The sequence below is a fragment of the Nelusetta ayraudi genome, unplaced genomic scaffold, assembly GCF_046127955.1.
Source record: "Nelusetta ayraudi isolate G7.1 ecotype Tasmania unplaced genomic scaffold, CSIRO-AGI_Nayr_v1 ptg000021l, whole genome shotgun sequence".
Classification (NCBI taxonomy): domain Eukaryota; kingdom Metazoa; phylum Chordata; class Actinopteri; order Tetraodontiformes; family Monacanthidae; genus Nelusetta; species Nelusetta ayraudi.
In genome coordinates, this window is record NW_027466071.1 from 5,542,940 (window position 1) to 5,570,000 (window position 27,061).

The 27,061-nt window shown below is 44.6% G+C and overlaps 3 protein-coding genes across 10 annotated transcripts in view; 2 read left to right on the top strand and 1 right to left on the bottom strand.

Moving 5' to 3' along the window:
* LOC142889185 (NLR family CARD domain-containing protein 3-like) overlaps positions 1 to 27,061 on the top strand; it is a 256,712-nt gene that overhangs the window by 180,118 nt on the left and 49,533 nt on the right. The window lies entirely within an intron of this gene.
* LOC142889190 (tripartite motif-containing protein 16-like) lies at positions 2,169 to 5,233 on the bottom strand. Its single transcript, XM_076027853.1, has one exon. It carries the CDS (start codon positions 5,204 to 5,206, stop codon positions 3,542 to 3,544), a length of 1,665 nt encoding a protein of 554 aa, XP_075883968.1. The 5' UTR covers positions 5,207 to 5,233; the 3' UTR covers positions 2,169 to 3,541.
* The window catches only part of LOC142889189 (tripartite motif-containing protein 16-like), a 274,833-nt gene continuing 269,497 nt past the window's right edge, over positions 21,726 to 27,061 (top strand). Inside the window, exon 1 of the mRNA XM_076027852.1 lies at positions 21,726 to 23,807. Within this exon, the coding sequence (XP_075883967.1) occupies positions 21,741 to 23,408 (1,668 nt within the window). The 5' untranslated portion in view covers positions 21,726 to 21,740 and the 3' untranslated portion in view covers positions 23,409 to 23,807. The remainder of the gene's footprint in view (positions 23,808 to 27,061) is intronic.

The following is a 27,061-nucleotide window of genomic DNA, read 5'->3' on the forward strand; positions in this document are numbered from 1 at the left end:
CAGCAGCATGAAAACACAGGAGAATGCATCAAGGTGCAGTATGTAACGCATAACCAGAGACATAATTATAGTACAATCCAAATGGTGTAGTTGGGTTATTGCATAGATGATGCTGAAGGGTTTACTCACTTGGAACATCATGCTACACTGAAAATCAAGTTCACAACACAGTTTATGCATTCAGAAAATATGTATTTTCCTGTCATTTCAGCTGCTGGCTGCATTCCAAGCAGCGACTGAGGAGCTGTCAGAGGAAAGAAGAATCCTAAGTTCGAGAAGGTTTAATACTGAAAACAAAAGCAAGCATGTACATGGATTCCCCCTTGTTTGGCCAGAGGAGCAGTCCCAGTTGAACCACGAAGGAAAGTCTCCAGGTGTCCTCCCAAGGGAGCACCAAGATCCTGGCACCAGACAGAGTTTATATGGGATGAACTCCTGACTGATTGGCTCTCGTTTGTTTGCAGGGAGAGGTCGTGGTTGGGACATAACCCCTCTGGTTGACTTCTTCTGGACCCTCCTTATGATTTTGGTCCAATACACGCAGTTGACGTCCTGAGAGTGTGATAGATAAAGAGAAAGAAGGAGGGAACGCCACCTGAACAGGAAAAGGTCAAAGTCCCCTTCCTACCAATATGTTTTGGAGGAAGGGCAGTGGCCTTTACTTGACTGACCACAAACTCAGCATTTAGAGAACAGTGCCCTGTTTGAATGACCACTGTCACTGTCATCTTTAATGATCACTACCTTGACTTATGGGCATTTGCCTGTATTGCCTGCAGACACCCTGTTATTAATCTGTTTTGGATGCTGTGCTGCAGGACTTAATGTTACATTAAGGTGTTTGATTAATGCATTTCTTTTATTAAAGGATTTTTCACCCCAACATAACCCTACTCAAACAGCTTAGATGAGAAAAAGGGAGTGTGATTTGGGTTTGTGGTACATTATGACAATCTTGGACTTGCAAGACTGATATATAATACGCATTCCCATCAATGTGTATTATATATGTGTTATTTAGCTCATCTATTCTACATTTTAAATAGATCACATTTAACATCTGACCCACTGAACACTTACTATTGAACATATTTTTAAACTATGGGCTATTTAGTCTTGTTTTAGGATATAATATAATTCATTGCACAAACTGTCAGGCTAAGTATAGAGCTATAGTCTACTACAATCAGTCGTGCCAAATAAGAGACATTGTCTTTATTTTTCATTTTTATTTTATTGTGTCAGCATTGAACCATACAACCATGTAGTGTTGTCCAACAAGAATGCATGGCGAATCAAATCCCAAACAACCTATGAAACAATGAACACCTTTCCATTGCACTTCATTTTATTGACCACTAGATGACGTCCTCGAGCACTGTGTGATTGAAGCCTTGAGTAATGAACCATTTTTTGAATCAAGTGTCGAAGCTTCAACAAAGCCTCGATCGGCCATCACTACTCCTATGATTATAAAGAATACTAAATGACAGAAAGTGCTGAGAAAAATCAAGTTCTCATTTTTTATTTCAGACCTTAGAGATCAAATTATATTATATTATATTATTTTTAGAAAGACGGCACATTCCAGCTCTACCTACTAATATGCTTTAAATCGCAGTAGATTCCATCTGCGACGGACGTTAAATGTTCCTCAGTTGAAATGGTGCATGCACGAGGCATATTAATCTAATGTCATAAATCTGGAAATATCGAAAAAGTTTCGGTTCATAATCGCATGCGCGACTCACATCGGGAACCCGTCGGAAACCGTCTCATAAATCCATGCGTGTAGGCACTCAGATGGGGTTGCGACAGTGGTAAAGGAAGACCAAGGCTTTGAGGTTCTGATTGGTTGCTGTTTTTCTTCTTCGTCTTCTTTTTCTTCTTTGTCTTCTTCGCTTTTTGTAAATAACGTTCTCAAAGGAACGGGAGGAAAATGGTTGTGCTTGAGTGAAGTTAACAAAAAATGGGGGGATTATAAAATTACGCAAACCTCGCATATTTTGTGCGGAAATCTGAGATTTATGCGGCGAAAGTGTCTTTGGAAAAATGCGACCCCCCCCCCGCATGATTACGCGTACTTTGACTGATTATGCCTTGAATTACGCCATCGCATAGTCGTGTTTTTCTGGAGGGACTGACTAGACCACTGAGCAGTTAGTAGCAATGCCCAATCAGATCTGGAGTCTCCGATGGCAAGGTCAGCTAGCTGGCTTTACTCTGAACTTCACACTTAAGCATCCTGTGATTGGATAAGAAGCCCTGAGAACCTCGAAGACTGAACTCAACCTGGAGATCCAGTTGCCACCACGGTGAAGCCGTAATACTTGAAGAAGAATATAAAGATTTAGTTGCCGAACCATCTGCAATTTCAAATATATAAACCGTGGTGCATTGAATTGGAGACAATGTTCAGTTTATTGGTGCAGTTTGGACAAGAGCTGAAGCTCATTTTGTGTTAATTTAGGGTTGATTAAATATGACGTCGCTAAAGGCCGAGGCTAGAAATGCATATAACATAATATAATATAATATAATATAATATAATAGTATATTAAATTTGATATTATTTATTAATATAGCATTATATAATCACTATATATGAATTCACATGATCATGGGTGTTATGATGCAATAAAGTAAATACAATGTGAGTCAGTAAAGTATCCGTTCTCTACTTGTTCTGTAAAATAGTGGTGTGTGTGTGCGTGTGTGTGTGTGCATGCGTGTGAGTGTGTGAGTGTGCATGCGTGTGAGTGTGTGTGCATGCGTGCACACTTTTTTTCTCCTGTTTTTGCTGAGCAGCAGATGAAGCTGCTTTGCTAACTGTTAGTTGACCTTTGGCCTTGTGCTGAGTTCCTGCTGACTCTCTGCCTCCCCCTCTGGTGAGCTGCTGGTCCTACAGCTATGAGCCTCAGTCATGTCAGCTCATTGACTGGCACCAGTTCACTGCCAGGAAACACTCCCACTGCTGTCTGGATTGTCTTGTTGCTTTATTGCTTCAATTCAACACTTGATCATTGACTTGACATTGTTGTGCAATATAGACTGATGGCATATTTCATGACTTATTGATTGACCATTGTCACATTGAGCCAACAAGCAGAATCAAAAGACAAAATTCTGTCACAATATTTACATGCATTCATCTGATTGCTGACAAACGAATCAACAGTCAGAAGGTTGATCAGATGGATGAGTTGTTGAAAGGTCAAAGGTCAGGGTGGAAAGGTCCGGAGTGGAAACAGACATCAGCTGTGTTTCCACAGTAATAAAGTTGTCATGTGGAATAATGACACATTATTAATCTATGGGATGAATGGGCTGCAGAGGAAGAGAAACAACGTGGCACAAACATCCAGCAGCCGAGGAGACAAACATCAGGTGGACAACAGTCACCAGGAGCACAAACAAGAAATGGCGTCCAGGCCCCGCCCCCACCCTGTGATTGACAGCCTGAGACACTGGGCACCAAACGTGAAGACAGAAGAAGAATCAAAGGTGAGAATTCAGCTCAGAGTCTCTCTGACGACTTCAGTCACACTTTCATCAACTCAGCTGAAGAACCTGGACCAACACAAAGTCCAACATGTAGCGGCTGAGTGAAGGAGGTCTGGACTCTGTGGAGGAGCTCCATGGTTCCAGAGACGTTGTAGAAGGACAGAAGGCCTGCTCTGTGGTCCAGGTACACTCCCACTCTGGAGGACTGAGGACCTGAGACATCAGTGCTGATGTTGTTGTGATAAAACTCATATCCACCTGGGTAACAATATAAACTCCAGGATTTGTCATTGAATCCAAATCCACTTTCCTCTGACTCTCCTGCTCTGCTGATGTTCCTGTAGGCCACTGCTACACCAACCTCCCCTCTCCACTCCACCTCCCAGTAACATCGTCCAGTCAGACCTTCTGTACTCAGGACCTGCTCCCTGTTAGTGAATCTCTCTGGATGATCACAATAAGACTGAACTTTCTTCATGAATGTCACTTTTCTGTTCTCCTCAGATAATAACAGATGTTTGTTCACTGTGTTTGGATCCAGAGTGATTTGAGGTGAACATCTGAGGAAGTCCTCTCTGCTCCTGGGTTCTGGTACCTTCAGTAGAACATCAACGTTGCTCACTGTCTGTGAGATGTTTGTCTGAGTCTCCATCAGAATTTTCTGTATTTCATCTCTCAGCTTGGTCACAGCTGCTGCCACGTCCTCAAAGTATCTCAGAGGACGGATCTCTAGGCTGGAGGAGTCTGGAGACGCACTGAGTGCTGGCAGTGAGGAGAAGCTGTGGAGAAACTGGCTGTGGTCCAGTGTGTGTGAGATCTTCTCCAGCTCAGCAGCTCTCCTCTTCAGCTCCATCATCTCCTGCTCCAGCTTCTTCTCAAGCTCTTTGACTTCACTCACTGCTGCCCCCTGTGTGGATCTGACCTGCTGCTGCACCTCAGAGCGTCTTTTCTCCAGCAGACGGATCATCTGGGTGAGGATCTTCTCACTGTCCTTCACTGCTTTATCAGCAGAGCCGTTGATGGACTCCACCTCCTTCTGAAGCACCTTCAGGTCTTCCTCTGTGTGCTGGATCTTCTGCTGGATCTTCTGCCTGGTCTCCTCCAGCTCTCTCTGCCTCTCAGTCCTCTCCGTTGCTGCTGCCACTGTGTCGTGACCTTTATGTTCATCCACACAGCATAAACCACAGATGATCCTCTGATCAGTGCGGCAGAATATCTTCATCACCTCATCATGACGAGGGCAGATGTTCTCCTGGAGCTGCTGGCTGGGTTCCACCAGCTTGTGTCTCTGTAGGGGAACAGCATCACGATGATGCTGGAGGTGAGAGTCACAGTAGGAGGCCCGACAGTCCGGACAGGACTTGAGGGCCTTCAGTTTCCTCCCAGTGCAGACATCACAGGCCACATCTCCAGCTCCAGCATAGCAGTGATCAGCAGGAGCATCTTGGAGTCCAGTCTTCTCCAGGGTCTCCACTAGAGCTGCTAACATGGTGTTCTTCTCCAGGACAGGCCTTGGTGTGAAGGTCCTCCTACACTGAGGGCAGCTGTAGACTCTCCTCTCCTCCTCTGCATCCCAGTGGCGTTGGAGACACTTCCTGCAGTAGTTGTGTCCACAGGAAGTGGTCACTGGATCCTTGAGAAGATCCAGACAGAGGGAACAAGAGAAGGTTTGTGGGTCCAGCTGAACTGCTGCCTGAGCCATTTCACCTCTGAGAGCCACTGACTCACTGGCTGACTTACTGACTGACTGGGTTCCAACTTCCTCAGAAACGAAACCAGTTTGACTTGAGGGGGAGGAAACAACTAGTCAGGGCTTTGATTGGCTGCAGGGAGCACAGGGGGCGGGACTTCTAACCTCCTGACTCATTCCGGGAAGAGGAGTGTCAGGGTGTGTGTGTGTGTGTGTGTGTGTGTGTGTGTGTGTGTGTGTGTGTGTGTGGACTTTGTTTACTTGGCGCTGAAGACAGACGATGAATCAAAGTTCATAGTTCACAATCTGAGTCGTCGTTCGCAGCTGATGTCATTGCTGCTGCTGCCACACACACACACACACACACACACACACACACACACACACAAGCAACTTTCCCTCTCAGCTGCGCGCCGACATAGACAAAGTGAAGAGGTGCCACTCCTCTATTTTCACTGGCTAACAGCAGCACACTGGCTTAGCTTGTCTATTCAGAGAGGAGCTATCACTCCGGATTATTTTTAAATCTACTTTATCACATGCATATTACTGCTCATTCATTGGTAGTTAAATTGTTAGGTCTGCTTGATCAGTAATTTACTTTTTTTTTCAAATAATAATTGAACATATTGGTAAATATGGCGCTGATAAAATCAATCAGTCTAAAACATCCATTATGTTATTAAACCAGGAAGACAGAGAAAATCCAACTAATGTAGTTTCTCAATTTAAAGTTGTCGACTGCTTCACTTATTTAGGCATTCAAATTGTTCCGCTGCTGGATAACATCATAGAATCTAACGATAAACCAGTAATTCAAGAAATGTCAAATTCTTTAGATAGATGGGCTGATTTTCCAATGTCGTTATTGGGGAAAATAAGCACTCTTAAAATGAATGTACTGCCTAAACTATTATATTTATTTCAAAAATTGACCTCCTCCACCTCCAAGCAATCCATTTTCTCAGCTGAAGACACTTTTCATCAAGTTTTTATGGAAGAATAAACGCTCCAGGCAGCGCCTTTCGTTGCTGTACCTGCCGTATGACATAGGAGTTCTTCAATGCCCACCGCCATTCTGGTAATACTGGGCTGCGCAACTGAGAACACTGACGTTTCACTTCTCAGAAGAGAACATGCCACTATGGAGGGAGATGGAAGGTTATTCACTGAAGCTTCCCTTATCCACTCAGCAGATTTTAAGAAACTCCAAAATAACACTAAGAATCCTATGACTAAAAATATGATCACCGTCTGGCAACTAGTTGAGAAATATTTCACGACGCAGCCTCACTCTCATTATTTAGTCGGATACGGGGAAATGATCTCTTCCCCCCAGGAGGAGGTGAGGGGGGGATTTAAAATATGGGCTGAGCAAGGGTTACAAAAAGTAGAAGATCTTCATAATCCTGTTGATAAGCGTCTGATGTCTTTCCATGACATTGTCGTTAAACACGACCTATCTCGCAGCCAGTTCTTCAGATACTTGCCTTGTGTATTCCTAGCCTGTCAACACTTGAAAGAATGATGATGAAAGACTGCCAGGGGAGGGGCCTGATTTCTAAAATATATATATCCAGCTGGTGGATCAGTCTTCAGAATCCTCGTTAGATAAGCTTGAGTCCTGGAGAGAGGACCTACAGGTTGACCTGTCCACTGAGGAGTGGGAGAAGGCCTGCACCAAAGCACAATCTCACACAGTGAATACCCGGTTGAAACGGCTGCAGTACAACTGGTGAATGCGCTCTTACATGACGCCGGTCAAGTTGAATAAATTCAACAGCGCCGTACCAGATGTGTGCATAAAGTGTGATAAAGAAAAGGGCTCGATCTTTCACTGTTTGCGGCAGTGTTCTCAAATTCAGAAATTCTGGGGAGAAGTGAAAGAATGCATGGAGGAGATATTAGGGATACAATTACTTTTAGAAGCCAAGCTTTTTCTTTTGGGTTTTTATCCTCCAAACTGTAACGTAAGAAAGAAGCATGGATTATTTTTAGACATAGGTCTGCTCTTGGCCAAGAGAGTGATTGCACTGGCTTGGAAAGATGCGGATAGACGGGGAGGGGCAGATGGTTTTCAGAATGAACAGCAACTCTGCCCTTAGAAAAGATGACATATGCAATTAGGAGTAAGATAGCAATGTTGGAGAGCATCTGGGGCCCCTTCGTAAAGTATCTTGCTAAAGCCAGGAATGAGCCCTAAAACTTTATTCTGTGTAATATATAGTGAATGATATCAATGTAAAGGTGCTTGTGTATACTTATTCCCCCTTTCTCTCTCCTTTTTATTTCATTTATTTATTTATTTATTTTTTATAGTTTTACTTTTTATTTAATGAACTGAACTTCTTTGTTTACTGTGGGTATTTTTTGGTTTGTTTCTTTTTTGAGTCTCTTTGTCCTTTTTGTAGCCATGTCTTCGTTGTGAGCTCGGTTTGGTTGTGGGAAAGAGTTTCAAGTTCTTGTTCTATATTGTATATTACTATGTTTGAAAATAAATAAAGATATTGTTGGAAAAAAAATATATGGCGCCGATGATGACGCTGAAGCCCTCCCCCACAGTTTCAAACAATCCTAGAGGAAACCCTGATGGGTCGTAGAAATGCTAATACAAAAGTGAGTAATTTGATATTTTACAGACAAAGAGTTACAGGAATTCACACTGTATCACAAGCTACAGCACACATATTTCTTCCAGAACATGACCCTCAGCCAGGCCACAACTGGACCTCAGCCAGGCCAAAGCAGGACTCTTCCTATGGTTAAAGCAGGACTCTCACATATAACACACTACACATCTCATGAACAACAAGATTTTGCTCTTTTTCATTTGAAGTGGGCCAAATCACTTCTATTCAAAGTAAACTCATGAAAATTGCTGCTGGAATTTGATTCTTTTAATAAGCCATGTAACTTGCTATGATCCAAGGTTTTGAACAGGTGTGATACTGGTGTGTGGCCACAGCGTGCACATCTGATGTTGCTCACAGTGGTCCTCAGTGTGCTCAAGGAGCTTGTGTTGAACAATTAGAGGGAACATTGGCTCCAGGTCATCAAGGGTGCAGAGTCCAGACCCCTGAGGGACAGGTGAGGACCTCCAGCCTCCACCTTCTGATTGGCTGCTGCTGCTGATGTCATCATGTGACCTGCTCATAGAATGTGACTAATAGAAACCTGCTGTTTTCTGCTGCAGGTCCCCCCACTGAGGACCACAAGGTCAAGGCAGAGGTCACAGCCCGGTGGTGATGGTCAGTGACACACACACACACACACACACACACACACACACACACACACACACACACACAGAACTCCATTCCAAGCCGCAAAACTGTAAAGGCAATGGTGGAAGCAAGGTACACTTTAACCAAAGAGAAGGCCTTGGCAGAAATTAAGCAAACATCAGCTGTTAGTTTGACTACAGACATGTGGACATCAGTCAACATGGATGCATACCTTGATGTCACTTGCTATTATGTGTCAGACAGCCTAGATCTGGCTACTGTGCTTTTAGGTGTGCAGTATTTTCCTTTGACCCACACAGAAGCTAATATTTCAGAAGCAATTGCAAATTTGATGGCAGAGTTTGTAATCACTGAAAAGGTCTGTGGGATGGTTACTGATGGAGCTCACAATATCTGTTCAATGTTAGACATATTTATTGCTTTGCCCACATGCTCAATTCAATTGTTAAAAAAAAGAAGAAAAAAAAAGACTCAGACTTCTGAGCTGGAAAACATGCACAGTAGGGCCGGCAAAATAGTGGAACACTCCAGTTCAAAAGCAAAGGAAAAGTTGTGCTCTATTCAAGCCAATGTGGGCATGCCCCCCCCCCCCCCCCACAAAAAGCTTGTTCAAGAGGTCGAAACCAGATGGAACAACACTTATGCCATGCTCCATAGGCTTTATGACCAGAGGGAACCTTTAGGGGCAGCCCTGGCATCACTTAGCACTGACATAGTGCCTTTCACTGCTGATGACTATGCAGCAATCACCCAGTGCCTGACAGTTTGAAGGCCAGTCTCAGGCAACTGTTGAGCTTTCTGAGGAAAGGAGTGTGTCCGGCTCAAAGGCAATTCCTATAGCCAAAATGCTGAGGCGTGTCATTTCTGCCAAATGTGCCCAAATAGCTCCTAGTATTGGGGTCACGCCTGCCAACAATTTGAATACTAATTTGAGTGAAAAATTCAGTGGCTTGGAAAAAGGTGAACTCCCGTCGGTGGATCATTTGCAAAGTAAGAAGAATCCGTAATCCTGTTAGGGACTTTTAGTACAGTTTTTAAAAAAAGAATAAAGCTCAAAGCTTTAAATAAACCCTGAACCACGTTTAACCCTAAAGATAATTTGCATTTATTCTTTGGGTTAATCTGGATTGTGTTTTAGAGTATGGGGGAGAGCATCTGCATATTTTTTGTAATGACGATATAATCATTATTTGGTATGAAGGACAAAACAATTGAATGACCACAAAGACTTTTCTGAGCTTTTATTGCTGTCATGGGATTGAAACCGTGCCAGTGCTTCAGTTGTGCTCTTTAGAGGCTGCCATGTCTTCAGTTGTCCACCAGATGTCACCGTCACTCAAGTCTTGAAGTTTTGTATCTTTTTCGGCACAATTGTTAGAAAAGCCTCAGTGCGTCACGAGGCTTCACTTGCCCACCACTAAAAATCCCAGGGAATCCAAGCGATCAGAGGAGGAACAAGGGGTCAAACTGAAAATCACTCCAGAGGAGGAAAAAAAGACTAAAGAGCATGAAACCAAAAGCTAGACCAAATCTAATAAGACTTAACCCTCCTGTTATCTCTCACACACACACACACACACACACACACACACACACACACACACACACACACACACACACACACACACACACACACACACACACACACACACACACACACACACACACACACGCTCCAAATCTTCATTCAGCACCACGAGGCCGGAAAGCGCCACCGGAAGTCCCACCCACCCAGCGGTGTTCCACCGCAAACACAACAACACACCTGCGTGGCCGCAGCCAGGCACACAGAGCAGCACGGGTCGGAATTCCCTTGAAAGAACTGCCGGTTTGAACTGGACCGGGACGTTCAGAACTAGTTTCAGCCTGATGCCACCGCGAGTTGAACACCTTCCGGATCCGTCTTGACTGCGTTCACATTGGGCTGGGGCCAAGGTCCGGATCTCCACCGTATTCACGCCGACACAGAGACTTTACTGCGGTTGTGACGGTGGATGAGTCTGGTGCCGTCAACCCGCGGCTTCTGTCGCAAACACTTGACCTGTCATCGTCCAGCACGACGGATGATGATGATGATGATGATGATGATGATGATCTAGGGTGACCAGACGTCCCTGATTTTAGGGATTTGAATGGGAGAGAAAAAATGTTGCGTGCACACACAAACTCCACTTATTACGGTAGTCAGTGCACCTAACGCACTGACGCTACGTTGCGGTACCGTTGTGGGTACAGAATTATGCTGTGTCTCAATTCAGGTTCTGCGTCCTTGAAGTGCACATTTTCAAAGGAAGTTGCACCATAGTGTCACCGGTCGCCAGTGGGAAGTGCTAGGTGGGCCTTTACCGGCCCACAACGGCTCGCACCTGTTGAGCACTTCCCGGGTGACTTCTGGCAACCAGCAGACACGCCTCCCCAGATCGCTCAACAAAGGACACGGATGCCAGTGGTGACGGTACAAAAACACAACTTTATTTAATGCAAAATGAAAACCACAACAAATACTGGATAAAAAGAACAGGGGCTGGACACAGTTTAGAGGGCGCTAGGGGCAGCTAATGGCAACTACCGCACCTCGCAGCCACTCCCCTCCCCTCGACCTTCCCCCCCACTCACAGCAACCAACACAACCCACCACATGCGCGTGCATGCACACAGCAGAAAAAACCCATACACACAGAAGAGGGCCGACCTGGCAACCCGGAGGTCCGCAACTACGGGAAGTGGGTGGGGCGCAAAAACGCGGCGTCCACCCCACGGGAGCACCGAACGCCGCCAGACGCGTCTAGACCCGTCACCCCCCCCCCCACTGCAAACCCACTAAGCACGAGAAAACCGCGCGCGCACACACACACACACACACACACACACACACACACACACACACACACACGACGGCTTCTGGAGACTACCTGGGGGTCCCGGGTTCCGTACGCCCCAACTCCGCCCCCGGCTCCCCTCTTCCGTGGCTAGGAGCTGGCCGTGGCCCACCCACCCCCGACACGTGATTTAAGCACCCTGGTGGCACACGCTGGGGAGTGGTCGCGTGGGAGCCGCGCGAGGTGAGAGCACGCCGGATAGTTGAGGCGGGAATTGCACCCACTCGCGCCCCCTCAGCAGGCAGCCCGGGATGGATCAGTGGAAAGTCCAGATGGTGAACGGCAACAGCTCGGGACTTTCGGACTACTCGATCCCCCCCCCCCCCCGGGTGGCCAAAAACAATGAGTTCTGTTGCGCGTCGTAGAACGTCCAGTCTCTCTCTCTCTATGTCTCTCCTCCCCGGCACGTTGAGAGTCGCTGCCGAGGAAAAATCGTCCGGGGGCTTAACGCCTTCGGTGGGGTCCTTCCAATGCAGCTCCGCTCCCGCAACGGAACGCGGTCGTCGTCCGGCACACGGCTCTTTCGTGAACGGCTGGTTTACTCCGCGAAGCTCTAACACAGTCTCCTCGAGGGCTCGCCGTTGGCGTCTTTCTTTTCTAGGCTTCTCGCCCTGCCGCCTGAAATCCCCTCCCAAACACAGCAGGTGCGCACAGGTGCGCCATCATCATCATTGCACCTGTGCCGACAGCCTACCATGATTGCGCCGCGCTGGCAGGCAGGAATCCGCGACAATAGCACTGCGCGAAGGCTTGTCCCAATTCCCGAGGGTGCTTAGGACGCTGAAAATGCGCCCTCGGAAATACGCACTCGTTTTAGCCGATTCCAAGGATACACCGCTACTATCCTTCGCGCACTTGGGTATCCCATGATGCCTTGCGTGCTGCTGCAAAGCAGCGTGGGATCCTGGGAAGTCAGCTGAAATTAGCGGCGTGTACTGGTTAAGACACGACATATAAATCTAAATATTGAAGTTTCACAGAAAGTATCCAGTTTTTAACGTAGGGTTTTATTTATTTGATCATCCAATGGCATCGTTAGATGGCGAACCAATGGTTAGCTTGATGCTATAAAAACGTCTCTTCTGGGGTTGGCCAGTCGGAGGGAACGGCGGTGACGAAACGAGGAAATACGCCGAAGGCTAGACTGTCCCGAGTGGATACCGGGGAGGCAAGGTTTGGTCCGTCCTTCTAGGCTGGGAACTCCGAGGCAATTCCTATAGCCAAAATGCTGAGGCGTGTCATTTCTGCCAAATGTGCCCAAATAGCTCCTACTATTGGGGTCACGCTTGCCAACAATTTGAATACTAATTTGAGTGAAAAATTCAGTGGCTTGGAAAAAGGTGAACTCCCGTCGGTGGCCACCATCTTGGAGCCACGGTTTTAACAGGCTGGCTTTATTAATCAAAGCAATGCTCAGGCTGCTGTAGAAACGCTGACACGAGAGTGTTCCAGTCTTACTGATGGGTCGGCAGAAGATGTGCCACTGGAGACAGCAACAACATCCGCCAGTGCCGGTGAAGAAGTCAGGTGCCGCACTGAAAATGTCCCCGATTTGAATTTCAGAACTCACCTTAGATGATGATGATGACGATAAGTTGTCAATGCAGCAGTGAAGGGTGGTTCGCTAATGGGCTGGTTTACACACACACACACACACACACTGAAATGTTTTAGCTAAATGTTGCCTTTTGTTTGTTTTACAATTGTGTTGTTTCTGTCGTGCTGTAATGTTGTTGTTCTTTCATGTGTACATAGTTATTGTGGTGGGTGCTTGTTGTGCTATTTTATATTCATTTTGGCAGGACTGTGTTCCATGTTGCGTAGGGTGACCACATTTTGATTTGCAACAGAGAGGCCACTCGGCCCGGCCTCGAGATACTTCAATGATACTTGAGGTTTACTCAAAGATGCCTTCTATAACTTTAATGTATTTAAAGTATGTCTCCTCTGTATGGACAGAAAGTTTAGTTTTATAACTAATATCTCTATAGTGTAAACATTTATGATCAAAAGAACTCAAAACATACGTTGATGGGAAAAAAAACCTCAATAACCTCAGGCACAAATTTGGATTCTCAGAGGCTTTTTATTTTGCCTAAAATAAACCTAAAAAAAAAAAAGAAAAATCCTCTTCTGCATTAGCGTATCATTCTAGAACAAAATGATAGCTGTCTTTTCAATTCTTGACAAATAAATGATGAATTAACATTCTAAATAATACCTCTTATGTAGAATATCCAGCTTTAACTATGTATCCCGTCTCTTTTTTCAGTGTAATACTGTAATCAAAAAACAGTAGCCTCACAACGATACTAATTTAAGCAAAAAAAAAAAAAAAAGTCACTTCACTTTTTAGTTTTCAAACTCATCCCTTTTTATTGTTCACCGTGCTTTTCATCTTCATCTTCCTCGTCTGCCCATCCATATTTTGCTGTAGAGCTGATCTTTCCCAGCAGCTTTCGGTCGCTCAACAAATAAGCATGAAAGTCTTTGCAAGAAATGTCTTTGAAATTGCATTGCACCAATAGAATCCCCCTCAGTGACTCAACAGAAAGCTGATTCCTCTCCTTGGTCCACTGGCGCTGCATCAGTGAGAAAATCCTCTCAACCTTAGCATTGTGAGAGGGAAGTGCAAAGACAAACTTTGCAATCTTCAGTAGTTCTGAGTAACATGCAATGCTTTTGCCCTTCTCAAAATATTTGGTCCACCTCTGGTGCAGCTGCAGGCCACTGAATTCCTCATCACTGTTGCACCTTTCTGTGAATTTCTTCAGATAGGTGACCTGGTCAAAACATTGACCCTCATCAATTGGCACCCCCCCCCCCCCCCCCCCCCCTTTCTCCTAGGTACTGGATGCAGGCCTCCACATCATTCCAATCTGGTGGACGAATAAATAACAAATTAAATCAAAAAATAATAATGGTTCAGGTTTTCAACATCCACGTCACAGAACACACAGTTATTCACATCAAAATGAAATCTCAATCTCAATCTCAATCTCAAAAACTCATTTGACAGGTAGATTTCATTCACAATTTTTAATTGAACCTCTTTTGCCTTGGGAGGCACCGGAAATGAGATATAATCCTTTCTCATGTGTTCAATCTTATCCACATGAAATCGTTTCAAAATAAGACCTTTTAACTGGATTAGGGTAGAACTCTTCTAATAGCACTTTCCTAATGGCTTTAATATTACACATTCCATCACAAAAATTAAGCCCCCCACGCATTTGGAGCGTCCTTCGGACTTTTGGGAATTGGGATGAGCCTTCGCGCAGTGCTATGACGCAACTTCCTTTCAAAATGCGTACTTTGAGGATGCAGACCCTGAATTGAGACGCAGCAATTGGGTGTGAGCTCCTCAGGTTGCAGCCCTGAGAATTGCACAACATGTTCTCTCTGAGTATCGTACACAGGTACGCCGCCCAAAGAGGCTCTCAAGGCGGAGCAGTGTGAGCAGTGTGAGCAGTGGAGATAACAGCTCGCGGGAAACGGCACCAAATAAGGACATCGTCGTCGCACGCAAGGCGCCAACGTCTCAACATCTTCCTCTGAAAAAACAATGCAAAATAAAAGCTCCTCTGGGCAGGGAAATGTTGCGTGTATAAATAATACACATTCAGTATTGTCGACATCATTAACACTTGTCATTCAGTCTCGCACATGGAAAAGCTCAGAAATAATAAAAGCAGCAACAACAACAACAACAACAACAACAACAACAACAACAACAATCTCCCGCGTGGCAGCCAAAGGAACCACCGGCTCTTTCTAGTGAGCCAAGCCCAAAGAACCGGACCCCACCTCCCAGTGCTCCCAGTCCGGGCTATGTACCTCCACCTCCTCACTAGGAGCTCCAGCTGGTCTCCGGCGCTGCACGGGACGAGGTTTAGTGACTCAGAGATGTCGCTACACTGCCGCCTAGTGACCAACCAAGGGAAGTAGTTGAGTGTGCAGTACACATTAAACAAATGATTCATGGAAATTCCCCATTGCCTCCCTGCTTGGCCCTCAGTATTCAAACACAGGGACTTTAATGCTTCATGAAACATCCATCTTGAAAATGGCGTGGCAACCAAATCTGTCCCTTGTTCTCCTTCATCTAGAGTGGGTGAAAAAAAATACAACAATAGCTGTCAGTGTGTCAGGGTTCTGGGTTTGGGTCTGGGTTGGTCTTTGATCTGGGGAGCTCCCTGTTGTCCACTTTAGTCTTGAGGGGAGCTCAGCGTTCCCCAACCTTATCTCAGAATTTTCCTCAGGTTACTTAAAGGTCCCATATCATGCCACTTTTCCACTTCTTTAAATAGTTCTCAAATGTGTTAAAGACCTGGACTCAGGCTCATCGTCAGAACCTTTGAGTCCCATCTCCTGGTCACTACGAAAGGTAAGAAAATAAAGAGCAGGACGCTTGGTAGAATTGAGAAGTTAGGGATAATTGTGCTTTGATTGTGTTTTTTAAAGACGTTTTTCAACCGATCATCAGTGTCATTGTAGAAGAACAGCAGAAGACCATGTTTGTCAAAACAGATGGAGGTGTTTTCATTCTGTGATGTTTGTTGCTATGTTGTTTATATTAGATGAAGTTCCTCCTCATGTGTCTGGCTCTGCTGTCAGTATGTGCAGCCCGTCCTCAAGGTAAAATAACATCTTATTAAGAGAAGATGTATTTTTAAACATTTTGAGGGCCACAAATTCAAATGAGTTCAAATGTCACAGAAAAACACATTAATCATGGAAAACTTGTTCTCCCATGTTGAAGTAAGGCCTTCATTATTGTACTTTGTGCTGCTCTACTTGCATAATGTCTATTTTTTTGTTTTGGGTTTTTTTCCAGATCTTCGTGATAAAATGTTTTCGTTCCCGGAAGAAACCAACACTTCTCATGTGGCTCTGACCACATCAAAGCAGAATCTTGGTCAACAACAACAACACACGTACACATAAATGGATGATCTACTTGAGCTATGATACATCTCATGACTGACTGTGTCTTTGCCATCGCTGCAGGTCCTTCACAGACTTGACGAGAGGTCACGGTATCTTCTCGTTGGCTACACCAAGCCATCCCGATGGCTTGACTCTGGCTTGGTGGCCAAACCCAAGTCCATTCACCCTCTCTGAGATTCCGAGAACTCGTTCCTAGGGATGGACTACGTCGTGAACAAATGGAATTCCATTTGCGTCACATGGGACGCTGTGACTGGAGAGGCACAGGTGTGGATGAATGGACAACACAGCGTTAGGAAGTACATGAACTCTGGACACATCACTGACCCCTTCATCATTACTTTGGGACAGGTACAGTGCTGCACACTCACATACTTGTAATTCTTGTGTATGCTCAACTCAGCGAACCACCCTTCACTGCTTCATTGACAACTCATCGTCGTCATCATCATCATCGTCATCATCATCATCATCATCATCATCATCATCATCGTCATCTAAGGTGAGCAGATTTCTGAAATTCAAATCGGGGACATTTTCAGCGCGGTGGTTAAAATTCAATTGTTTCTCCTTCTCTTCGGTCTCTCTGTCCATTCCTCTTTCACTCTTTCAGTTCCTCTATCCCTCTCTCCTTTTTGAATGAAGATTTGGAGCTGAGAGCAGCAGGTTGGTGTGTTCAGGAAGAAGAAGAAGACAAGGTGTGTGTGTGTATGTGTGTGTGTGTGTGTGTGTGTGTGTGTGTGTGTGTGTGTGTGTCATAACAGGAGGGTTAAGTCTTATTAGATTTGGTCTAGCTTTTGGTTTCATGCTCTTTAGTCTTTTTTTCCTCCTCTGGAGTGATTTTCAGTTTGACCCCTTGTTCCTCCTCTGATCGCTTGGATTCCCTGGGATTTTTAGTGGTGGCCAAGTGAAGCCTCGTGACGCACTGAGGCTTTCCTAACAATTGTGCCGAAAAAGATACAAAACTTCAAGACTTGAGTGACGGTGACATCTGGTGGACAACTGAAGGCATGGCAACCTCTAAAGAGCACAACTGAAGCACTGGCACGGTTTCAATCCCATGACAGCAATAAAAGCTCAGAAAAGTCTTTGTGGTCATTCAATTGTTTTGTCCTTCAAACCAAATAATGATTATATCGTCATTACAAAAAATATGCAGATACTCTCCCCCATACTCTGAAACACAATCCAGATTAACCCAAAGAATAAATGCAAATTATGTTTAGGGTTAAACGTGGTTCAGGGTTTATTTAAAGCTTCGAGCTTTATTCTTTTTTTAAAAACTGTACTAAAAGTCCCTAACAGGATTACGGATTCTTCTTACTTTGCAAATGATCCACCGACGGGAGTTCACCTTTTTCCAAGCCACTGAATTTTTCACTCAAATTAGTATTCAAATTGTTGGCAGGCGTGACCCCGATACTAGGAACTATTTGGGCACATTTGTCAGAAATGACACGCCTCAGCATTTTGGCTATAGGAATTGCCTTTGAGCCGGACACACTCCTTTCCTCAGAAAGCTCAGCAGTTGCCTGAGACTGGCCTTCAAACTGTCAGGCACTGGGTGATTGCTGCATAGTCATCAGCAGTGAAAGGCACTATGTCAGTGCTAAGTGATGCCAGGGCTGCTCCTAAAGGTTCCCTCTGGTCATAAAGCCTATGGAGCATGGCATAAATGTTGTTCCATCTGGTTTCGACCTCTTGAAAAAGCTTTTTGTGGGGGGGCATGCCCACATTGGCTTGAATAGAGCACAACTTTTCCTTTGCTTTTGAACTGGAGTGTTCCACTATTTTGCCGGCACTACTGTGCATGTTTTCCAGCTCAGAAGTCTGAGTCTTTTTTTTTCTTCTTTTTTTTAACAATTGAATTGAGCATGTGGGCAAAGCAATAAATATGTCTAACATTGAACAGATATTGTGAGCTCCATCAGTAACCATCCCACAGACCTTTTCAGTGATTACAAACTCTGCCATCAAATTTGCAATTGCTTCTGAAATATTAGCTTCTGTGTGGGTCAAAGGAAAATACTGCACACCTAAAAGCACAGTAGCCAGATCTAGGCTGTCTGACACATAATAGCAAGTGACATCAAGGTACGCATCCATGTTGACTGATGTCCACATGTCTGTAGTCAAACTAACAGCTGAAGTTTGCTTAATTACTGCCAAGGCCTTCTCTTTGGTTAAAGTGTACCTTGCTTCCACCATTGCCTTTACAGTTTTGCGGCTGGGAATGGAGTTGTGTGTATGTGTGTGTGTGTGTGTGTGTGTGTGTGTGTGTGTGTGTGTGTGTGTGTGTGTGTGCGTGTGTGTGTCACTGAGCTTCACCACCGGGCTGTGACCTCTGCCTTGACCTTGTGGTCCTCAGTGGGGGGACCTGCAGCAGAAAACAGCAGGTTTCTATTAGTCACATTCTATGAGCAGGTCACATGATGACATCAGCAGCAGCAGCCAATCAGAAGGTGGAGGCTGGAGGTCCTCACCTGTCCCTCTGGGGTCTGGGCTCTGCACCCTGGATGACCTGGAGCCAATGTTCCCTCTAATTGTTCAACACAAGCTCCTTGAGGACACTGAGGACCACTGTGAGCAACATCAGATGTGCACGCTGTGGCCACACACCAGTATCACACCTGTTCAAAACCTTGGATCATAGCAAATTACATGGCTTATTAAAAGAATCAAATTCCAGCAGCAATTTTCATGAGTTTACTTTGAATAGAAGTGATTTGGCCCACTTCAAATGAAAAAGAGCAAAATCTTGTTGTTCATGAGATGTGTAGTGTGTTATATGTGAGAGTCCTGCTTTAACCATAGGAAGAGTCCTGCTTTGGCCTGGCTGAGGTCCAGTTGTGGCCTGGCTGAGGGTCATGTTCTGGAAGAAATATGTGTGCTGTAGCTTGTGATACAGTGTGAATTCCTGTAACTCTTTGTCTGTAAAATATCGAATTACTCACTTTTGTATTAGCATTTCTACGACCCATCAGGGTTTCCTCTAGGATTGTTTGAAACTGTGGGGGAGGGCTTCAGCGTCGTCATCGGCGCCATATATTTTTTTTCCAACAATATCTTTATTTATTTTCAAACATAGTGATATACAATATAGAACAAGAACTTGAAACTCTTTCCCACAACCAAACCGAGCTCACAACGAAGACATGGCTACAAAAAGGACAAAGAGACTCAAAAAAGAAACAAACCAAAAAATACCCACAGTAAACAAAGAAGTTCAGTTCATTAAATAAAAAGTAAAACTATAAAAAATAAATAAATTAATAAATGAAATAAAAAGGAGAGAGAAAGGGGGAATAAGTATACACAAGCACCTTTACATTGATATCATTCACTATATATTACACAGAATGAAGTTTTAGGGCTCAATCCTGGCCTTAGCAAGATACTTTACGAAGGGGCCCCAGATGCTCTCCAACATTGCTATCTTACCCCTAATTGCATATGTCATCTTTTCTAAGGGCAGAGTTGCTGTTCATTCTGAAAACCATCTGCCCTTCCCCGGTCTATCCGCATCTTTCCAAGCCAGTGCAATCACTCTCTTGGCCAAGAGCAGACCTATGTCTAAAAATAATCCATGCTTCTTTCTTACGTTACAGTTTGGAGGATAAAAACCCAAAAGAAAAAGCTTGGCTTCTAAAAGTAATTGTATCCCTAATATCTCCTCCATGCATTCTTTCACTTCTCCCCAGAATTTCTGAATTTGAGAACACTGCCGCAAACAGTGAAAGATCGAGCCCTTTTCTTTATCACACTTTATGCACACATCTGGTACAGCGCTGTTAAATTTATTCAACTTGACCGGCGTCATGTAAGAGCACATTCACCAGTTGTACTGCAGCCGTTTCAACCGGGTATTCACTGTGTGAGATTGTGCTTTGGTGCAGGCCTTCTCCCACTCCTCAGTGGACAGGTCAACCTGTAGGTCCTCTCTCCAGGACTCAAGCTTATCTAACGAGGATTCTGAAGACTGATCCACCAGCTGGATATATATATTTTAGAAATCAGGCCCCTCCCCTGGCAGTCTTTCATCATCGTTCTTTCAAGTGTTGACAGGCTAGGAATACACAAGGCAAGTATCTGAAGAACTGGCTGCGAGATAGGTCGTGTTTAACGACAATGTCATGGAAAGACATCAGACGCTTATCAACAGGATTATGAAGATCTCCTACTTTTTGTAACCCTTGCTCAGCCCATATTTTAAATCCCCCCTCACCTCCTCCTGTGGGGAAGAGATCATTTCCCCGTATCGGACTAAATAATGAGAGTGAGGCTGCATCTTTGAAATCTTTCTCAACTAGTTGCCAGACGGTGATCATATTTTTAGTCCTAGGATTCTTAGTGTTATTTTGGAGTTTCTTAAAATCTGCTGAATGGATAAGGGAAGCTTCAGTGAATAACCTTCCATATCCCTCCATAGTGGCATGTTCTCTTCTGAGAAGTGAAACGTCAGTGTTCTCAGTTGCGCAGCCCAGTAATACCAGAATGGCTGTGGGCATTGAAGCCCTCCTCTGTCATACAGCAGGTACAGCAACGAAAGGCGCTGCCTGGAGCGTTTATTCTTCCATAAAAACTTGATGAAAAGTGTCTTCAGCTGAGAAAATGGATTGCTTGGAGGTGGCGGAGGTCAATTTTTGAAATAAATATAATAGTTTAGGCAGTACATTCATTTTAAGAGTGCTTATTTTCCCCAATAACGACGTTGGAAAATCAGCCCATCTATCTAAAGAATTTGACATTTCTTGAATTACTGGTTTATCGTTAGATTCTATGATAGCCAACTTTAAATTGAGAAACTACATTAGTTGGATTTTCTCTGTCTTCCTGGTTTAATAACATAATGGATGTTTTAGACTGATTGATTTTATCAGCGCCATATTTAACAATATGTTCAATTATTATTTGAAAAAAATATATAAATTACTGATCAAGCAGACCTAACAATTCAACTACCAATGAATGAGCAGTAATATGCATGTGATAACGTAGATTTAAAAATAATCCGGACTGATAGCTCCTCTCTGAATAGACAAGCTAAGCCAGTGTGCTGCTGTTAGCCAGTGAAAATAGAGAGGAGTGGCACCTCTTCACTTTGTCTATGTCAGCGCGCAGCTGAGAGGGAAAGTTGCTTGTGTGTGTGTGTGTGTGTGTGTGTGTGTGTGGCAGCAGCAGCAATGACATCAGCTGCGAACGACGACTCAGATTGTGAACTATGAACTTTGATTCATTGTCTGTCTTCAGCGCCAAGTAAACAAAGTCCACACACACACACACACCCTGACACTCCTCTTCCCGGAATGAGTCAGGAGGTTAGAAGTTCCGCCCCCTGTGCTCCCTACTAGCCAATCAAAGCCCTGACTAGTTGTTTCCTCCCCCTCAAGTCAAACTGGTTTCGTTTCTGAGGAAGTTGGAACCCAGTCAGTCAGTAAGTCAGCCAGTGAGTCAGTGGCTCTCAGAGGTGAAATGGCTCAGGCAGCAGTTCAGCTGGACCCACAAACCTTCTCTTGTTCCCTCTGTCTGGATCTTCTCAAGGATCCAGTGACCACTTCCTGTGGACACAACTACTGCAGGAAGTGTCTCCAACACCACTGGGATGCAGAGGAGGAGAGGAGAGTATACAGCTGCCCTCAGTGTAGGAGGACCTTCACACCAAGGCCAGTCCTGGAGAAGAACACCATGTTAGCAGCTCTAGTGGAGACCCTGGAGAAGACTGGACTCCAAGATGCTCCTGCTGATCACTGCTATGCTGGAGCTGGAGATGTGGCCTGTGATGTCTGCACTGGGAGGAAAATGAAGGCCCTCAAGTCCTGTCTGGTCTGTCGGGCCTCCTACTGTGACTCTCACCTCCAGCCTCATCGTGATGCTGCTCCCCTACAGAGACACAAGCTGGTGGAACCCAGCCAGCAGCTCCAGGAGAACATCTGCCCTCGTCATGATGAGGTGATGAAGATATTCTGCCGCACTGATCAGAAGATCATCTGTGGTTCATGCTGTGTGGATGATCATAAAGGTCACGACACAGTGTCAGCAGCAACGGAGAGGACTGAGAGGCAGAGAGAGCTGGAGGAGACCAGGCAGAAGATCCAGCAGAAGATCCAGCACACAGAGGAAGACCTGAAGGTGCTTCAGAAGGAGGTGGAGTCCATCAACGGCTCTGCTGATAAAGCAGTGAAGGACAGTGAGAAGATCCTCACCCAGATGATCCGTCTGCTGGAGAAAAGACGCTCTGAGGTGCAGCAGCAGGTCAGATCCACACAGGGGGCAGCAGTGAGTGAAGTCAAAGAGCTTGAGAAGAAGCTGGAGCAGGAGATGATGGAGCTGAAGAGGAGAGCTGCTGAGCTGGAGAAGATCTCACACACACTGGACCACAGCCAGTTTCTCCACAGGTTCTCCTCACTGCCAGCACTCAGTGCGTCTCCAGACTCCTCCAGCCTGGAGATCCGTCCTCTGAGATACTTTGAGGACGTGGCAGCAGCTGTGACCAAGCTGAGAGATGAAATACAGAAAATTCTGATGGAGACTCAGACAAACATCTCACAGACAGTGAGCTACGTTGATGTTCTACTGAAGGTACCAGAACCCAGGAGCAGAGAGGACTTCCTCAGATGTTCACCTCAAATCACTCTGGATCCAAACACAGTGAACAAACATCTGTTATTATCTGAGGAGAACAGAAAAGTGACACGCATGAAGGAAGTTCAGTCTTATTGTGATCATCCAGACAGATTCACTGACTGGGACCAGGTCCTGAGTAGAGAAGGTCTGACTGGACAATGTTACTGGGAGGTGGAGTGGAGAGGGTGGGTGGTTGGTGTAGCAGTGGCCTACAGGAACATCAGCAGAGCAGGAGGGTCAAAGGAAAGTGGATTTGGATCCAATGACAAATCCTGGAGTTTATATTGTTCCTCAGGTAGATATGTGTTTCGTCACAACAACATCAGGACTGATGTCTCAGGTCCTTGGTCCTCCAGAGTGGGAGTGTACCTGGACCACAGAGCAGGTCTTCTGTCCTTCTACAGCGTCTCTGGAACCATGGAGCTCCTCCACAGAGTCCAGACCTCCTTCACTCAGCCGCTACATGTTGGACTTTGTGTTGGTCCAGGTTCTTCAGCTGAGTTGATGAAAGTATGACTGAAGTCGTCAGAGAGACTCTGAGCTGAATTCTCACCTTTGATTCTTCTTCTGTCTTCACGTTTGGTGCCCAGTGTCTCCGGCTGTCAATCACAGGGTGGGGGCGGGGCCTGGACGCCATTTCCTGTTTGTGCTCCTGGTGACTGTTGTCCACCTGATGTTTGTCTCCACGGCTGCTGGATGTTTGTGCCACGTTGTTTCTCTTCCTCTGCAGCCCATTCATCCCACAGATTAATAATGTGTCATTAGTCCACATGACAACTTTATCATTGTGGAAACACAGCTGAGGTCTGTTTCCACTCTGGACCTTTCCACCCTGACCTTTGACCTTTCAACAACTCATCCATCTGATCAACCTTCTGACTGTTGATCCGTTTGTCAACAATCAGATGAATGCATGTAAATATTGCGACAGTATTTTGTCTTTTGATTCTGCTTGTTGGCTCAATGTGACAATGGTCAATCAATAAGTCATGAAATACGCCATCAGTCTGTATTGCACAACAATGTCAAGTCAATGATCAAGTGTTGAATTGAAGCAATAAAGCAACAAGACAATCCAGACAGCAGTGGGAGTGTTTCCTGGCAGTGAACTGGTACCAGTCAATAAGCTGACGTGACTGAGGCTCATAGCTGTAGGACCAGCAGCTCACCAGAGGGGGAGGCAGAGAGTCAGCAGGAACTCAGCACAAGGTCAAAGGTCAACTAACAGTTAGCAAAGCAGCTTCATCTGCAGCTCTGCAAAAACAGGAGAAAAAAAGTGTGCATGCACACACACTCACACGCATGCACACTCACACACTCACTCGCATGCACACACACACACGCACACACACACCACTATTTTACAGAACAAGTAGAGAACGGATACTTTACTGACTCACATTGTATTTACTTTATTGCATCATAACACCCATGATCATGTGAATTCATATATAGTGATTATATAATGCTATATTAATAAATAATATCAAATATAATATACTATTATATTATATTATATTATGTTATATGCATTTCTAGCCTCGGCCTTTAGCGACGTCATATTTAATCAACCCTAAATTAACACAAAATGAGCTTCAACTCTTGTCCAAACTGCACCAATAAACTGAACATTGTCTCCAATTCAATGCACCACGGTTTATATATTTGAAATTGCAGATGGTTCGGCAACTAAATCTTTATATTCTTCTTCAAGTATTACGGCTTCACTGTGGTGGCAACTGGATCTCCAGGTTGAGTTCAGTCTTCGAGGTTCTCAGGGCTTCTTATCCAATCACAGGATGCTTAAGTGTGAAGTTCAGAGTAAAGCCAGCTAGCTGACCTTGCCATCGGAGACTCCAGATCTGACTGGCTATTGCTACTAACTGCTCAGTGGTCTAGTCAGTCCCTCCAGAAAAACGCGATTATGCAATTGCGTAATTCAAGGCATAATCAGTCAAAGTACGCGTAATCATGCGGGGGGGGGGGGGGGTCGCATTTTTCCAAAGACACTTTCGCCGCATAAATCTCAGATTTCCGCACAAAATATGCGAGGTTTGCGTAGTTTTATAATCCCCCCATTTTTTGTTAACTTCACTCAAGCGCAACCATTTTCCTCCCGTTCCTTTGAGAACGTTATTTACAAAAAGCGAAGAAGACAAAGAAGAAAAAGAAGACGAAGAAGAAAAACAGCAACCAATCAGAACCTCAAAGCCTTGGTCTTCCTTTACCACTGTCGCAACCCCATCTGAGTGCCTACACGCATGGATTTATGAGACGGTTTCCGACGGGTTCCCGATGTGAGTCACGCATGCGATTATGAACCGAAACTTTTTCGATATTTCACGATTTATGACATTAGATTAATATGCGTCGTGCATGCACCATTTCAACTGGGGAACATTTAACGTCCGTCGCAGATGGAATCTACTGCGATTTAAAGCATATTAGTAGGTAGAGCTGGAATCTGCCGTCTTTCTAAAAATTGAATAATATAATATAATTTGATCTCTAAGGTCTGAAATAAAAAATGAGAACTTGATTATTCTCAGCACTTTCTGTCATTTAGTATTCTTTATAATCATAGGAGTAGTGATGGCCGATCGAGGCTTTGTTGAAGCTTCGACACTTGATTCAAAAAATGGTTCATTACTCAAGGCTTCAATGACACAGTGCTCGAGGAGGTCATCTAGTGGTCAATAAAATGAAGTGCAATGGAAAGGTGTTCATTGTTTCATAGGTTGTTTGGGATTTGATTCGCCATGCATTCTTGTTGGACAACACTACATGCTTGTATGGTTCAATGCTGACACAATAAAATAAAAATGAAAAATAAAGACAATGTCTCTTATTTGGCATGACTGATTGTAGTACACTATAGCTCTTATACTTAGCCTGACAGTTTGTGCAATGAATTATGTTATATCCTAAAACAAGACTAAATAGCCCATAGTTTATAAATATGTTCAATAGTAAGTGTTCAGTGGGTCAGATGTTAAATGTGATCTATTTAAAATGTAGAATAGATGAGCTAAATAACACATATATAATACGCATTGATGGGAATGCGTATTATATATCAGTCTTGCAAGTCCAAGATTGTCCTAATGTACCACAAACCCAAATCACACTCCCTTTTTTTCATCTAAGCTGTTTGAGTAGCGTTATGTTGGGGTGAAAAATCATTTAATAAAAGAAATGCATTAATCAAACACCTTAATGTAACATTAAGTCCTGCAGCACAGCATCCGAAACAGATTAATAACAGGGTGTCTGCAGGCAATACAGGCAAATGCCCATAAGTCAAGGTAGTGATCATTAAAGATAAGGCAGAGTCAGTGGTCACTCAAACAGACGGCACTGTTCTCTAAATGCTGAGTGTGTGGTCAGTCAACTAAAGGCCACTGCCCTTCCTCCAAAACATATTGGTAGGAAGGGGACTTTGACCTTTTCCTGTTCAGGTGGCGTTCCCTCCTTCTTTCTCTTTATCTATCACACTCTCAGGACGTCAACTGCGTGTATTGGACCAAAATCATAAGGAGGGTCCAGAAGAAGTCAACCAGAGGGGTTAAGTCCCAACCACGACCTCTCCCTGCAAACAAACGAGAGCCAATCAGTCAGGAGTTCATCATCATATAAACTCTGTCTGGTGCCAGGATCTTGGTGCTCCCTTGGGAGGACACCTGGAGACTTTCCTTCGTGGTTCAACTGGGACTGCTCCTCTGGCCAAACAAGGGGGAATCCATGTACATGCTTGCTTTTTTTTTCAGTATTAAACCTTCTCGAACTTAGGATTCTTCTTTCCTCTGACAGCTCCTCAGTTGCTGCTTGGAATGCAGCCAGCAGCTGAAATGACAGGAAAATACATATTTTCTGAATGCATAAACTGTGTTGTGAACTTGATTTTCAGTGTAGCATGATGTTCCAAGTGAGTAAACCCTTCAGCATCATCTATGCAATAACCCAACTACACCATTTGGATTGTACTATAATTATGTCTCTGGTTATGCGTTACATACTGCACCTTGATGCATTCTCCTGTGTTTTCATGCTGCTGATTGGTCAGAGGAGTCACATCAGTATGAAGCGATGCTAGGGCTGCTGCCACTGCATCTCTTTCCTCATGAAGGCGTTGGAGCATTTCAAAGGTGCTGTTCCATCGTGTGTCCACC

Excerpts from the sequence above, each read along its gene's own strand:
- LOC142889190 (XM_076027853.1), bottom strand. The coding sequence starts at position 5,206 with ATGGCTCAGGCAGCAGTTCAGCTGGACCCACAAACCTTCTCTTGTTCC.